General features: G+C 38.0%; 1 protein-coding gene across 3 annotated transcripts in view; it reads right to left on the reverse strand.

The window, feature by feature from the left end:
• ATAD2 (ATPase family AAA domain containing 2) overlaps positions 1-13,110 on the reverse strand; it is a 68,108-nt gene extending 54,998 nt beyond the window's left edge. Inside the window, exons 1-2 of one of the 3 annotated variants that reach the window (XM_043601695.1) lie at positions 12,560-13,110; positions 2,124-2,272 (exon numbers count right to left, since the gene is read on the reverse strand). In XM_043601695.1, the coding sequence (XP_043457630.1) occupies positions 2,124-2,272; positions 12,560-12,727 (317 nt within the window). In that variant the 5' untranslated portion in view covers positions 12,728-13,110. Of the gene's footprint in view, positions 1-2,123; positions 2,273-9,251; positions 9,376-12,559 lie in introns of those variants that run through there. The other 2 variants (XM_043601696.1, XM_043601697.1) reach the window with 2 other exon arrangements.
• Between the last annotated feature and the right edge of the window lie 4,104 nt (positions 13,111-17,214).

Here is a 17,214-nt window from a genome sequence, read left to right on the forward strand (position 1 = left end):
GTAGATTAATGGTTCCTAAGGGGCCAGTGGGGAGGGAGAAGGAGGTGGGAGATAATATAACAGGATTTCTTTCTGGGTGGTGAAAAAGTTCTGAAATTGGACAGTAAGCGATGGTGACACAATATTGTGAATATTCTAAAACCACTGAACTATATATTTTAAAATTGTGAATTTTATGGTATGTGAATTATACCTCCATAAAGTTATTATTTAAAAACAATCTGAAAAGACAGGAATTCAATATATTTTAGAAGGAATCAAATTTAAAAATACCAAGTCACTCATCTTTAATTCTAGATTTAAAAAGTACCTATTTTAAAACATTCCTTTATACGTTTTGAACATAAGGTCCAGCACAACTTGAATAAGGTACAGATTTTTTATTCATGTTTCACAACTTGAATAAGGTACAGATGTTTTTAAAAGATAAAGACTTTAAGGACTTCCAACATTAAATTTTTTTGACTATGTACAAGCCAAACGAGACATAGATTTATTTACATTTTATACAAATAAAACTATGAAACTGACCACTAACAAAAATATTAATATGAGGTTTTGCTGAAATAAAATAGCCATTTGCTGTGTGAATATGGTACAGACTGCTATCAGTTTCTCTTAAATTTGGTTTGTTGTATGTCATGACTCAATTCATCCACTTCTCTTTTTGAAGTATTCCAAACCTTCATTTCAACAGCATGTCATGACATCACATCCATGGCTTTCTCTTCAAAGCATTATTTATGTATTAAGGTCAGACTCAGTTTTTATCTCATGAGCCTGAGATAATTCAAGCAGTACTAGTTACTGCCAACTAGTTGTAAACACAAATGTAGTGCCTGAAATTTTATGACTATTCTCTGCAAGGTAGCAATTTAGATGATCCAGAATGTCAACTGTTACTTCAGATCATGAAATAAATTTTAAAATTCTCACACAGAATCCATGGGCCACTCCCCACACCCCAAGAAGACTGGAAGTTTCAGAAATACTGGGGTAGTTTAAATTGTATTTCAATCCTGTAAGTTGTACATTTCTCCCCCCACTTTAGCATCTCTGAAATTAGGGATGTGTCTTAAAATTGATGGAATGTCATAGTTTAACTTTCGGTGTTTTTTTTCTCTTTTACTGTCTCATGAAATAATGAGTGTTTAAATTGCTGCTATCTTGGGTCCCATGAAATACACTAGTAAACATGCCATAAATAATCTATGAAAAAATGGATGCAAATTTTAAAATGTGTAATGAAAGACTATTTAAACAACAGTAGCAAAAAAATAGTAACAAAAACAAATTTAAAAGGGCATGATGTCATTTATCTGGAAAATCTGCTACATAAAATAATCAAAATAAACTTAAAAGGAAGGTTCTAGTCCTATAAGTCATTATGAGAAATTTATGAGAAGAATTAATATATAAAACAATTATTTCATCAAAAGAAATGTATTCTAATTAGCACTTTCCTGCTTATTTATGTTAGGCCCACCAAAGTGGGAGGAAAAGTAAAGGTTTTTAGCTAATTAAATTTAAATCTGCCCCTAACCAAACAAATCCAAGTTCCCTGAATCACCTATCTAAATTCACTAAAACTAATTCCTTGAGTATTAAAATGGAATTCATGCCACCTACCTCAGGGTTCTTGAGAAATGAAATTTAAGTATGTATAAAGCATCTAGTCCCCTTAGACAAGTAAAGAAAAAAAAAATCATGTTCTGTCTCCTATGTGACTGCTCTAGAAGCATACTAACACAAATTCATAAATAACTCAGAATTGATTTGCTTGATAGCAAGCAAACAGAAATATAATTCCTATTTTGAATAAAGGCTTTGTATAATTATGAACAAAACCACATATCATAAACAAGTTAAAATGAAAAGTCACAAATATACTCAAATAGTCTCAAGCAACTTTGTCAGCTGCACTCACACATATCACAAATACTCTCTGTGAACAAGAAAATAAAAACAAACCTGGTACATATTAAAATTTTAATTCAATGATATTCATTTGTGGTAATTTCATTTCATCTTGATGATTGGTCAAGAATACACTTAAAAATTAAATGCAAATCCTAAGTTACTTTAAAACTATTTTGAATTGGAATTCAACCATCTTGTATTACCTTGTAAAATGCCTTCCATTAGCACGTTTCTCTGTTATTTCCATATTCTTATCAAAACTAGAATCTGAAGAATTCTGTGCATTTTTTCTCAAAGACCTTAAGGCACGCGTCCGGTGGTAGGTTTCAACTTCCTTAACTGAAGACCCATCCTTTAAGAAAAATTAAGAAAGCCATCTAAGTTTTTCTTCAAACTCTCTAGTTAAACTCCTAAGAGTTTTCTTTGATTACAAGTTTTTAACAACTGCTTTTTGTGCAGAATCATTCTGCATCTCCCCAAGAAACTACAATAGTATCTAAACAATCATTTCATGATAAACAAATACCAGCAATATCTATGAAATAGCTAATATAAATTTTATTGATGGTTTGTGGCTCTATTTCATAGCAAGTACTCCAGGGAATAAAGTATATAGTTTATAACAAATGCTCCTTTTAGGCTATAGAAATAAGAAAGACCCACACACAAACCATTGCCTGTCATGCAACCACTGGCAGCAACTTTAAGATAACTGGACCATCAGAACTATAATTTGGGCTTGGATGACAAAAGGAGTTATTACCATCTCTTTCACCCAGATGATGCAACACTTGAATTAAAAAACTGTTTATGTATGTTAATCTGTTATAAAAACCATAGTGCTCTACGTAACTTTATTATTGCTCAATAGACTAGAGTTTCTCTTAGTGGGCTGCTTTATGAGCTACAGAGCTTGTCATGAAGTATTCAAAAGTTCATACATATCTCTCTGAAATCATATAAAGGCTACTTTCACATAAAAATAAAAGGCCAAAGTACCTAACAAGTCTCTAATTACATGCCATACTACTCTGAAGATTGGTAATTCTAGAAAAACAGGCAGTATTTTTAAAAACCTGCAACATTAGTGTACCCCCAACCCCTTAGGCTGGCTTTACCCAGTCATTTCATTTTGTTTTATCAAGACATTTTATCATTTAATTTTGCTTTGAGCACTGGTTCACAAGTAAAATAAGGATATGTAAACCACAAGGATTTGTGTTAAGAATCAGACGGGTACTTCATAAAACATTAAGTGATATGAATGGTTTGATACCACTTTTATCAGTGTACCTACATGTAAGGATGGTTGAAAAAGGAATACCTTACACTTTTAAGTAGGTGTATTATTTTTAAAATGAACAGCTACATCTTAGATGGGTATAGTATAACAAGACTTTCTAAGAAAAATTTTATGGGAATCTATTTCCAGATTCTCAACTTCCATATGTACTTAAAAAAAAAACAAAACAAAACTGATTTGCGTGAAGGCATCCTCTTCCGTTTACCTTTCTCTCATTTTACAAAAGAAAGTCATGTCTCTCACTCATTCTCCATCTTACCATTGTGGACTGCCTCAAGGCCTTAAAAACCTTCCTAAAGCCAAAGAAAAACACTAGTGCAGGTGTTAAGAAAGTGAATGACAAAGCAAGGCAACAAATCCTTTGTTAGGTAAGGTAGTTTCTAATTTTCTGCTTTCAACAAAACTGAAAGGAGACCTAATCAAGCTAAGAGACCATGAAAAAAATTTCTGGGCTAGTGTTTTTCGGCATACAAGCCAGAAAGTGGCACTGCTAAACTCCTTTCATTACTGTCTACTTACTTATATGAACAATGTTTCTCATTTCTCAGTGCTTGCATTTATAAAAACAATGAAACTAATGACAAACATGATCTTCAGCAGTAAGATTCTTCCACAGATATATGGGTGGGGGGACTTCAACCACATGAAATCCTAATGAAATCTTACTTTCTACGTTTAATCATTTTTAATCAAAATAGGTATGTTTTTGCTGTCTGAATCAATTGAATATTAATAGATTATATTTCTTATAGCCTTGTGATCACAAAAAAGTGTAAAACACTTCGAATTTTTACAAGTACAAAAGGACACTTAAATTACTTTTAAGTACAAAAGTATATCAAGATAAAATGCTGTGGGTTAAGTGAATTGAGAATACGAATTAAGAGAGGAAAAAAAAGAATTAAGATAAAATTTCTGGCTGTTAAAGAATGTGTTTATGTATTTTTTTAACGTCCAAGACAAATATTAAATAACTACGATTTTTAGATTCCAGTGGATAAAAAGACCGATGTAGTAGTTTTATTTTTTTAATGTCAGCACTACAGGATGACAGAAATGATCCCCTTCCTAACTACTTAAACCAATCAGGATGGGAGAAACCTTAGATAGCAAAACCATTTTAAGGGAAACCTTTAAAAGTACAAGAGAATACAGAGAAACTCTTAGAATAAAACATGGGCAAAAACATTGGATTTGACAATTATTTCTTAGATATGACACTGAAAGTACAGATAACTAAAGAAAAAGATCTGGAATTAATCAAAATTACAAACTTTTGTGCCAAGGATACTATCCACAGAGTGAATGGAAACCCATGGAACAGGGGAACATATTTACAAATCCAATTAACTGACAAAGGATTGATATCCATAATATATAAAGAACTCCTATATTTTAATGACAAAAAACAATAAAAGAAATGGGAAGAAGACTTGAATAGATATTTCTCTAAAGAATATATACAAACGGCCAATAAACACAAAAAGATACCAAACTAGTCACAGAGAAACACAAAGCCAACCTACAAATGAGATGTCACTTCACACTTGCTAGGATGGCTATTTTAAAAAAGAGAAAATAAGTATTGGTAAGTATGTGGAGAAATTGGAACCCCTGTACATTGGTGGTAGGGATGCAAAATGGTACAGCCACTGTGGAAAATGATATGGCAATTCCTCAAAAAATTAAACATAGAATTACCATATGATCTAGCAATCCTGCTTCTGGGTATTTACTCAAAAGAAGTGAAAGCAGCCATTTGTATTCTCATATTCACAGCAGCATTATTTACAATAGCCAAAAGTAGATGCAATCCAACTGTTCAATGATGAATGGATTAAAAAACTGTGGTACTTACAGTAGAATATCATCCAGCCTTTAAAAAGGAAGTAAATTTCAATACACTGCTATAATGTGGATGAACCTGAAGACATTAGGCTAAGATAAGTAAGTCACAAAAGGACAAATATTGTATGTTTCCTCTTATGTGAGGCTCCTAGGGTAGTCAAATTCATAGGGACAGAAAAGAATGGTAGTTCATAGGTGCTGGGAGGAGGGAAGAATGGGGAGTTACTGTTTAATGGGTACAGAGTCTCAGTTTTAGAAGATAAAAGATTCTAGAAATGGATGGTGATGATGGTTGTAGAACAAAATGTACTTTAAGGCTACAAAACTGTACACTTAAAAATGGTCAAAATAGTAAATATTGTTATCAATGTTTTATTACAATAAAAAAAGAAAGTAGTATCATCATACTCCTGAAGATAATAAAAAAGGTCTGTTTCCATAGGAAAAAGAGAGGGAGGTGCTAACTACTGGGAAAAAAGATTCCCTGAAAAACTTGGAAGACTTAATTTTGTAAGTGGTATAAGTCAATCTTTGATTTGCATAGTGAGTAGCTTCGTTCATACTCCCTAAATAAGTGCTAGGCATCAAGAAAAGCTTTCCTTAACTGTTTGGAGAAAAAACAAAACAAAACAGATTCTTGGGGAATCACCTACATAGAGGTACATAATGGGGAGTTTTAAAATATCAGTTTTCAAAAATGTTTCTTACAAAAGCAATATAAAAACAAAAGCAATACATGCTCATTATAATTGGAAAATGAAGAAATGCACAAAGATGAAAACATCACCCTTAATTCCAGCTACCCAGGATAAATGTCAACCTTCTGGTGTATTAACTATTCTTTTCCTATGCAAACATATTCACACGATATTTAAATTGGACTATTATTTATCTTTTGTAACTTTTTTCTAGTAACACAAAACATTTCCCATGCCCTGAAATACTATTCTAAAAATCTTCTAAAATGAATGACTAGTATTCCAGCCATTACCTGAATCAATTTAATAAACTGCTTAATGAGTTATATTTAAATTATCTGCAATTTTTCGTGTTATTAATACTTCTAGATGGATTATCTTATAAACATCTGATTTCCTAAGGAAACTAGCACAGTTATTAAACCAAAGTCACAGTTTAATATAGCTTATCAAAATAATTCTCAAGGGGTAAGTTAAATGCCAACTGTGCATTAACATTTGATGATAGAAATGAGTACTTTCACTTTCTACTTTTTACATTTTTACAACATGTATGACTAGAAAAAAATTTTCTAAGAAGTAAAAAGCCAAGAGAAAATGTGCTGAATCTGAAAACTAAACCTGGAGATGTAGTGTCCTCATTTATTTTTTTTTTAATCTACTTAAATAATGAGAGCACTGATAGTTCTTTAAAGTGGAGTTTTAAAAGAGGAAAAAAATACTTTGTTAAGATTTTTCAGTCTCTTATAATCTTGCAGAATCAGTAAGTTAGTTCAGGGAAGAAGCAACAACAGAACAAAAGCTTTTCCCTAAAGTAGATACAACTGCGTAATAGAAATATTCTAATATGTTTTCCCACAAAAGACCAAGCTCATCCAACCTTTAAATTCCTAACAAAAAATATGTATGTGGGTCAGTTGGTTGAGTCAATTCAAGTCTCAATACAACCACTGAAGTGTAAACAGGATTTTTAAAATCACAGTTAAAATACTGACGTAAAATGTATTCATCTAGACATAGGACCCCTTGAAAGCTTGATCAGCATATTCTAATACACAATGGTATACATGTTATACCTAGTATAGCAGTGATATCCCTCCTAAGCTTCATCTTTTTTTTAATGTTTATTTTTGAGAGAAAGAGGGAAGGAGGGAGAGAGGGGGAGAGGTGGGGGGAGGGGGAGGGGGAGAGGGAGGGGGAGAGGGAGAAGGTATGTATGCACACTAGCAGGAAATGGGCACTGAGAGTGGGAGACAGAGAACCCAAAGGAGGCTCTGTGCACCATCAGCACAGAACCCAATGTGGGTCTTAAACCCAAGAACCGTGAGATCATGACCCAGGGAAAAGTTGGACACTCAACGAACTGCGCCACCCAGGCACCCCCTCCTTAGCTTCATCTTTAAATAAAGGTGTGTGGGGTCTAGTCTTCAACATGAATCTATTCCACAAGCTCCAGCAATTTGATTTCTACCTCTTCAGCTCTTAAAATAGACCTAAAACTATCTCCCAATAGCTAAATCCAATGGACTCCACTCTACTCCACTGACTTCTATGGAGTTGATCACTCCCTTCTTTAAGTGCTTTGATCCTTTGGTTCACATGATACTTAAAAAAAAAAACAAAACACCATAATTCATTCCCTTCTCATCCTTAAAATATAGCCATTACTGCGGATCTTCTTAAATATATTTGTGTTTTGCTATGTCTTCTATTCAGCTTCAAGAATTTAAATTCAAGAATTTAACTATCACTTCTATACAGGTTGACTACCAAAGATATATAGTTCTAACTTCTCCCCAAACTCTAGCATACTCCCAAGGGTCTACTGCACACCTCTTTCGCTGGAAACACTGCCTTCCCTCTCTATCCGAATAACTCTCAGATTTCTTGCAGTATAATTTGGCATTTTTCTCTCTATTCCTTCTAGTATCACTTTAACTTAGCCTCTAGTTTTCTCTGCTTTGGTTTATTGTGTTAATAGTGTACCAATTAGGAGCCCAAACTCTTTTTTTAAGTAGGCTTCACGCCCAGCAGAGAGCCCAGTGCAGGCCTTGAACACATGACTCTGAGATCAAGACCTGAGCTGAGATCAAGAGTCAGATGCTTAACCAACTGAGCCACCCAGGCGCCCCAAGAGCCCAAACTCTTAAAGACAGACTGTCTAGGATTGATTCTTGGCATGTCACTTAGAGCTGTACAATCTTGTCCAAGTTATATAAGGTCTTTGTGCCTTGGTTTCCATATCTGCAACGAGGATAATAATAGTTACTTGATAAGACAAATGTATGTGTGTATATTACGTAACATGTCTGGCACGTAGCAAGTGCTATATGTAACTGGTAGCTATTAATATTATAATATTTTAACTGGTCTTCCAAACTCCAGATTTGTTGACTATAATCCATCTTTTTTTTAAAGTTTATTTATATATTTTGAGACAGACAGACCATGAGCAGGGGAGGGACAGAGAAAGGAGAAAGAGAATCCCAGGTAGGCTCCACACTGACCGTGCAAGACTTGAACTCACAAACTGTGCGATCATGACTTGAGCTGAAATCAAGGGTCAGATGCTTAACCACTGAGCTACCTAGGCACCCCAATTATAATCCATCTTAAACACTATTTTATCAGATTCCTGTTCCAAAAGTTGCAACTTCTAAGCATAAAATCAAGGGCCAGTCTTTAATAGAACTAACAAAAATGGACTACCTACTGTTGCTTCAAAACAAGTATACTCTCTTGAATTCAGAGCAGCCATGTCATTCAACTTCAGGGTGCAACATTCATTGCAACATGTCAAAATATCCCTATTCATGCTTTGTGATACTTCACTAAGCTGTACACTTTCCATTTTTCTGTGTTGTGTTATACTTCAAGTTTTAAAAACTCTTCCATATGTTGTACATCAGTGTCATTTGCAGTACTTTTCAAACTTTTAAATAAACAGACTTTAAAAGTACCTTCTACATACCACAGCACGTTTTATTTTACCTAACATATAGAACAAAAATGTAAACACAAGCTAAAAGTAATGTATAATCATCTACCTGCTACTATCTATGAGATACTATCCCCTACTATTAGCAAGAAACAACCCTAAATTTAGTGAGTCAAAGAGCCTCGGAACTGTGAAAGCACAGAAATAGGCAATGGCTAGTCTGACTCTGGAGGAAAACGAAACCACAAAAAGGGCATCTGAATGGGTGAAAATGCTAGATCTTGTGATCCAAATACAATGAAAATAAAAGCTTAAAAAACAAAAAAAAATTTAAACAAAACTTCAGAGAACACATACAAGTCAGGAGAAAAAAAACCCAGCTGAGTGAGATAATATTCAAAATGTGAATATAGAATGTGGTTTTAAATAGGTGACTATTAAGTATCTTCAGAAACTGAAAATAAGGTCAGCTTCTGAGATGAGATGAAAATACAAGTTAACAAATTAATATGAATAAATTTAATCATCTTTAAAAGTAACTTACCCTAAGAAATGATCTGTCAATAAATATGTAGCTGAAAAGACAAGAATACCTAAATACTCAGAGTGATCAAGAAGTTAAGTTTCTGAAATGCACGATTGATGTCAAAAGCAACCTGTAATAGAACCAAATATATTGAATGTAAGCCCCCAAATTAGAAAATATTCCAATCACAAAGGTATGTTTCATTTTTGGTATTGGTAGGCTTTGTGAGGATGAATACATTAGCCCTTAGGACTACCCTTTTTTTTTTTTTTGAGCCAATCCCATGCTAAGTAACCCTCAGAATATAATTTGGTCTATGGAGAATTTATAGAAGACAGGAATACTATGTCTCAAAAAGGCATAATCCCTACTAGAAATCCTGGCCTGGGGAAAAAAGTCCTTTTCATTCTACCAAATCCATCTGAGTGCTAACTGTTCAACCACCACATACCACTGATATGGCAATTATGGCATATAGTCTCTGTACATTGATGTGTTAGGTGTCCTCTGCTAGACTAAGTTCCTTCAAAGCAAGGACAGTCAACAATAAATATTTATTATGTATCTAATACACTCTAGGTTCTATTCTAGGTCCTGGGAAAACAATGCTGAACAAAAGGTCAAAACCCTGAACTGTACAGAGTTACATTCTGATTTAGCAAGACACAAAATGTTTTAAAAGTAGAAAATTAATAGAATGTGTCAGAAAGTGATAAGGAAACATAAAGCAGAGTAAAGAGAGAGAGATGAGAGTGATCTGTAATTTTATTATTTTGTGTGTGTGTTTTTAAGTAGGCTCCATGCCCAATGTGGAGCTTGAAAGCAAGACCCTGAGATCAAGAGTTATATGTTCCACTGACAGAGCCAGCCAAGTACCCCAAGAGTGGGTTGTAATTTTAATAAGGTGGTTAGAGTAAGCATCATTGAAAAGGTGAAATTTCAGCAAAGACTTGAAAGAGACAGGTTCTCCTGTGTAGAACCTGGAGTGCCATCGCTATCATAAAGGTGAATTTGAGCAAGTTATTTTAGTCTCTCTGCCTCAGTTCTCTCATCTGAAAAACAAAGATTATCATATCAACCTCATAAGAGGACTGAGTTAACAGTTGTGAAATTCTTGGAACACATTAAGTACTATAATTTCTGAGATTCTTTTTATTAAAAAAAATGTAAAAGGTAAAGCAATGGGTCATGCAGATATTCAGGGGAAGAGTACGCCCAACAGACGGTAGAGAAAGTATAAAGGCCCTGGTATTCAAGGAGCAGGTAGAGCAGTGTAACTGGAATACATTATTAGGTTTTGCAAAAAGGAAAATGGGAGAAGACGTCATCATAAAGAGAAAGGGGCACCCAAACTTGTAAAACTTTTAGAGATTTTTGAGCAGAGAAGTGATCAACTGCTTCTGACTTTTACAAAGATCACTCTGGAAGCTGTATTGAGAACTGATGGTTGTGGAAGAGGATCATTATATACTAACTAGGGTGGAAAACCAGGAGGCCAGTCAAGAATCTATTTTAACAACCCAGGGAAGAGATAATGGCTTGGGGCTATTATGGTGACAATGGAAGAGCTGAGAAGTGGTCGGATTCTGATTGTATTTTGAAAGCAGAGCCAACAGAATTTACCAATTTGAAATGAGGCGTCAGGAGTCTCAGGTTTTTGGCCTGAAGAACTGGAAAGATGGAGTGAGCATTAAAATGGACTGTGGTCTTAACTGCTGACAGTGACTGAGTCCTAACTATCTGCCAAGTGTTCAAGTAATCTCCTTACATGCATGATCACATTTAGTCCTCACTACCCATGTGGTGAGTATCACCTCTTAACAAGTTTATAAACCTGATTATTACTAAGCTGAGATTCAAAACTAACAGTTGTCTTAAGCACCTGTATGACTTATGTTCAATAGATGATTACAATCACAGGATCTAGCGCTTTCAGAAGACAATAAATATTCAGTAAGTATTTATTGAAATAATTAGATTTTCTGAACACAGGTTAATAAGTCAAGTGACCCAAGTTCAGCGCAGAAGTGTCTGGCCTCCTCAGATCTCAAGCTCTGTCTGTGATTGAGAAACAGATCCTGAAAGTCAGGAAAAAAAAATTTTTTTTTTTTTCAATTCAGAATCACAACTTCAGAGATGAAACAGACTTTTTCACTCCCCTCAGTAGAGGAACAACCAGTACAGGGTGCCTACAAAAGATACGGATAACCAATTTCATACCGTGATCGCTCCCTTAACTATGTTTTGTCACTCTCTCCCCCTTGGCCTCTGACTTTCCAGTTCCTAACCCTCTCTCTGGGGCTATTTTTCTCGGCCCTATGTCTACCCTCCCTCAAACAGAACTAAACTACTTCCTGCTGCCTTAAGTTTTCTAGTGTTGCTTCCTCAACTTCTCCACCCTTTTGTTAACGCTGTCTCCTCCACCTGCGCCTCCTCCAGAGGCTGCTGTAGGGGGGTGGAGGGACCCTCTCTCCTGGCCTTAAATCTACACATGGAAAATCCTATCGTACTTCAGATCTCGAAGGAGAAGCAATTCTTTCAACAGGACTTTATTGCTCCGCCCCCTTGGAAACTTCCCCTACAGACATCGTTTATAACTGCAGCATGATATAACAGAAAGGGAAAGAAAGGTTTTGGAGGCAGAGGGTCCAAGTTCCAATTTTAGATCTACCACTTACGGGCTACCTTCTAAAGTCCATTTTTTCGTCTGTAGGATAGACAGGCATAACTACCCATTTTCATGGAGCTGTTACGAGGCTTAAGTGAAGAAGGTGTACGTGAAATGTTGGTCTCCGTCCCTCCACATTATGCAACCTGGTGTTATTCGCTGTGCTATTACCGAACCTCTCTGGATCGCAAATGAAGGTCAGGGAACCTGAATGACCATCCTTCTACTCCTGTGGCCCCTAAAACATCCATTGTGCATCCAGTAGGGCGTCCGTAAACGCGTGCTGCCCTCCAAAGATGCGAACCTAGGGCAGGCGCCTGGGCGACAGGTTAGGGAGATGGGTGGGATGGGGGTGGGGGCAGCCCGACAAATCAAGCTTCCAGAGGGCTTCGGTTTCCTCGTTCGCGAAATGAGCTAGTGTCGAACTGCTCAGCCCTCTTCCACACAGCCCAATCTCTTGCCCCGACCCACACCCACCGGGGCTCCGATCTTAGGAAGCCTTCCATTTTACTTGTCCTCCGCAACATTCCTCCCACCCGCCCACCCCCCACCAACTGTCACCCGGACCGCGCCGCCCACCCCCAAGCCCCACCCGGACAACCGGCCGCGGGCAGTCCCGCAGGCCCGGCCCCAGGGGCCCGCCCCGGCCGCTACTCACGCCCGCCGCGGTAGCGGTGACGGCGGACTGCTCAGCGGCGCGGGCCGAGCGGAGCCGCCTCCGGCCGATCTGCTCCAGGCTGAGGAACTCGTTGGACAGGTCCAAGGGGTCGGTGGCCGAGGAGGCGGAGTGGCTGTGCAGCTCTAGGCTGCTGCGGAGGACCACCATCTTCCCTCTCTCCTCGCTGGGCGTTCGCGGCGGGAGACGGGGTCCAGTCGGTCCGGCAGCCGCACAGGCTCTTCCGCGCTACGAATTCTGGCGCCACAAGCTCCGCGCCAGCGGCCGCAGCGCGCGCACCCGGAATCCCTCCGCCTCCTGTCCCGCCCACGCCCCTGCACTAAAACGGCGGACTCGAAACTTTCCGCCGATCCGCTGGGCGAAAGACTTCGGGCCGAAGTTGAGGAGGACCTGCACCGACAGTGACGTGGACATGAGCGGACGGTGGCGGGAGAATGCTGGCTTCTTTTTTTATATAGTTCCGGCTCCCTGGACTCAGCGGAGGGAGACGTCCAGTAGCGGCACGAGGTCCCGTTTGGAATTTTGGCGCGTGGATGTCGAGGGAGGGGGGGTAGGGAGGCTCCTCCGGTTCTGATTGGCTGGCAGGGGTCTGGCGGCTCCTCCCAGCCCCGCCGGTCACCTGCCTTCAGCTTCCCGCCACGCAGGATTCAAATGCAAAATGCTGAGTCCTTGACTGGAGCGGGATAAAGACCTTGGCTTAAACAGGTTTTGACTTTGATCCTTAAGAGCTTTTTACGGATAGCTTAACCAAAACTATTTACCTAGCAAAAGAAAACAGAAAGGGACCTAAAAGCTAGCCTGCAGAGTGCTATAGTTGAGGCCGCAGATTCTCTACCCAGTGCTGCCGCATTCCAGCTATACGCTCTTGAGTAAATTATTCCTTTGTGGGTCTTAATTTTCTCATCTGTAAATTAACTGTAATAGTAATAATAGTAATAAGAATAATAATACCTGTGGATTTAAGATATTCTACTTTAGAACCGTGTTTGCACATAGGAAGAGCTCAATAAATGTTTGCTACTATTAAACAATTACAGAAAATGGCTTCTCTAAGATACAGCAGTTACTTGACTACTTTGAAATAGATAACATGCTGAATGATCAGAATGTGAGAGGAGTTCTGGTGAAACTGAAAAAAGCTTTATTGATTTGGATAACTACGTTTCCTTAATTCGACACTTATTAAATATTTATTGACAATCTATTTTGTGCCAGGCAGTATTCTAAACACCGGGGATGCAGCAGTGTATAAAAAGAACAAAAATGCCCTCGTGGAACTTAAATTCTGGTGGAAGGAAAAAGACAAGAAACTAAGTAAATGTTTGTTATTATAAGTGTTGAAAAGAAACAAAGTAGGGAAGGGCAAGGGGAGAGGGAAGCGTACAATTTTAAACAGGATGATTAAGGAGGGTGTCATGGATAAATGTAAGCAAAGACCCAAAGAAAAGGAGAAGGGAAAGGAGAGGGAGTTAGACACCAAAGAAGAAAGAGCCTTTATGAGTAGATCCTGAAGGGCTGTGGGCCTCAGCTTTAAGATTTTCTCCTTTTTATTACAAGTGACATGTAAAGACATTACAGCATTTTGAATAGAGGGGTGACCTTTTCTGACTTCTTCAAAGAATCCCTCTGGCTGCTACATGGAAAATGCAATCTTTGGGTTTATTTAAACTAAAAAAAAAAGTTTATCTGAACTTCCGATTTCAACGGGTGTCCTGTATTTTTATTTGCTATATTGGGCAGCCCTCCTTAGGAGGCCACTGCAGTTGTTCAGGCAAGAGATGATGGTGACACAGACCAGTGTTAGAGCAGTGGAGGTAATTAGTTGAATTCTGGGTGTATTTGAAGTCAAGAGACATGTGAGCTTGCTGATTAATTGGATTTAGGTGTGAGAGAAAGCGAGGCATCAAGGATGACTGTTTTTATTTTTTGCTTGACCTAATGGAAAGAGGACGCTGCACTTAACTGGGATGGGGAAGCAAATTTGGAGGGAATGTCAGGAATTCCTTTTGATGCACGCTTAAGATAGACAAGTTATTATATATTATCTATGTTCTGTACTTAAAATTTGGCCTTTGAAAAAGTTTTCACACATACGCATTATGTTTACCACAGCATTATTTGTAATGTCGAAAAACTGAAAACGGAAAGGTCCTTCAGTGAAGCCTCACTTAAGTAGGATGCTATACAGGGGCATGTGGGTGGCTCAGTTGGTTAAGCCTCCGGCTGACTCGTGGTTTTGGCTCAGGTCATGATCTCACAGTTCATGAGATGGAACCCCACATAGGGTGCTGTGCTGACAGCAAGGAGCCTGCTTGGGATTCTCTCTCTCCCTCTCTCTCTGCCCGTCTCCTGCTTGTGCTGTCTCTATCTGTCTGAAAAATAAGTAAACACTAAAAAAAAAAAAAAAAAAAAAAAAAAAGGATGCTATGCAGTCATTAAAATTATGTAACTCTGTTAATTTAATTCTATAAAAAGTTGGGCACAGTGCATTATAGCTTGCTAAGAAACTACAAAAAAGCATCATACGGTTCCATCTTTAAGAAAGTATGTGCGTGGGGGGTGGGGGTGCCTGGCTGGTTCAGTCGGAACATGCAACTCTTTATTTTTTCTTAAATTTTTTAATGTTTATTTATTTTTGAGAGAGAGAGAAAGAGACAGAGCATGAGTGGGGGAGGAGCAGAGAGAGAGGGAGACACAGAATCCGAAACAGGCTCCAGACTGCGCTGTCAGCACAGAGCCTGACTCAAGGCTCGAACTCACAAACCGCGAGATCATGACCTGAGCCGAAGCCAGATGCTCAACCGACTGAGCCACCTGGAACATGCAACTCTTGACCTTCGGGCCCCATGTTGGGTATGGAGATTACTTAAAAATAAAATCTTAAAATGTGTGTGTGTGTGTGTGTGTGTGTGTGTGTGTGTATTCGCATTGGAATAAAAACCAGAATAAACTATAACAAAATGTTAATGGTTAATTTCTGGATGGTAATACTATGGTTGTTGTAGAGTTTGCACTTTTCTCAATTTTTCTGATTTTGCAGTAAATATGTGTCACTTTTATAATAGAAAAAACGTTTTAAAGTGATTGTTTACCCAATATAAATGGAAGAGAAAAGAATATTTAGAGTAGCATAGTCTATCCTTATGTGCACTTTTCTTTATGCATGTTATACCTCAATAAAAATTTATAAAAAGAACTTCCACCCAGGAGGCATATATGCATTTGTGATTGTGTTAGATATCATCAGATTGACCTCCACAGAAATTCTAGCAGTCATTTTAGTTCTTTTAAAATAAGTAAAGGGGCACTTGGGTGGGTCAGTCCATTAAGTGTCTGACTCTTGATTTCAACTCAGGACATGATCTCACAGTTTGTGAGTTTGGGCCTCTCATTGGGCTCTCTGTGCTGACAGTGCAAAGCCTGCTTGAGATTCTGTTTCCCTCTTTCTCTGCCCCTCCCCTGCTCTCTCTCAAAAATAAATAAACATTTAAAAGATTTATAATAAAATAAGGCATAGAAATTTAGAACACCAAGAGATAGAGACAGCTAAAGGTTTTTCTCTGTTCCTTTATTCTCTCTCCAACAATATTAAGAATAACCACACTTGCTTCAGCCTTTGGCTGGTGTAGTCAGTTGAACTGTGTACCCCAAAAGGATATGTCCAAGCCCTAAACTCCAACACCTGTAAATGTGACCTTATATGGAAGTAAGGTCTTTGCAGATGTAATTAAGGACTTTGAAATGAGATCATCCTGGTTTATGGTAGACCCTAAACACAGTGACTGGTATCCATTGTGAGAGAAAGGAGAGGGGTGTCTGACACATAAACACACACATAGAAGAAGAGAATGTGAAGATAGAGATAGAAATTGGAATGATGCATCTCTAAGCCAATGAATGCTAAAGGTTTCCAGCAACCACCAGAAGCTAGGAGAGTGATACAGAACAGATTCTCCCCCAGAGCCTCCAGAAGGAACCAACCTTTCTGACACCTTGATATCAGGCTTCTGGCCTGAGAATTAATTTCTGGGTTTTCTTTTTTTTTCTTTTTTTAAATGTTTTACTTATTTTTGAGACAGCGAGAGAGAGAGAGAGAGAGAGAGAGAGAGAGAGAGAGAGAGAGAGAGAGAGAGAATGAGTTGGGGAGGGGCAGAGAGAGGGAGATACAGAATCCGAAGCAGAGCTCTAGGCTCTGAGCTGTCAAAACAGAGCCCAATGCGGGTCTCGAACTCATGAACTGCAAGATCATGCCCTGAGCTGAAGTCAAACACTTAACTGACTGAGGAACCCAGGTGCCCCTCTTTCCTTTTTCTTTTTAAAGCCACTTAGTTTGTAGTAATTTGTTACAGCAGCCTTAGAAAACTTACGGGTTGGTCTGGAATTGGTCTTTGGCAGGTGATATTTCTTTCCTTTTAATTTTAGCTATTGTAGAAAGGAATTACTTGATTTAGGAAAAAAGGGGCAGTGGAAACATGTTCTTTCCCACAGCCCCAGACTGCTTACAGAGGATCAAGTGTTTTTACCTCACATGTGAAAGAAAAGAGGGCTGAGGTAAGAGCTAAGCATAATTCCATTACCTCATTTTCAAATGAGGTTATAGGTGGGTCCCTTTCTGTTCTTTGGTAACAAAGTTAGAA

This window comes from Prionailurus bengalensis, chromosome F2 (assembly GCF_016509475.1).
Source record: "Prionailurus bengalensis isolate Pbe53 chromosome F2, Fcat_Pben_1.1_paternal_pri, whole genome shotgun sequence".
Taxonomy (NCBI): Eukaryota; Metazoa; Chordata; class Mammalia; order Carnivora; family Felidae; genus Prionailurus; species Prionailurus bengalensis.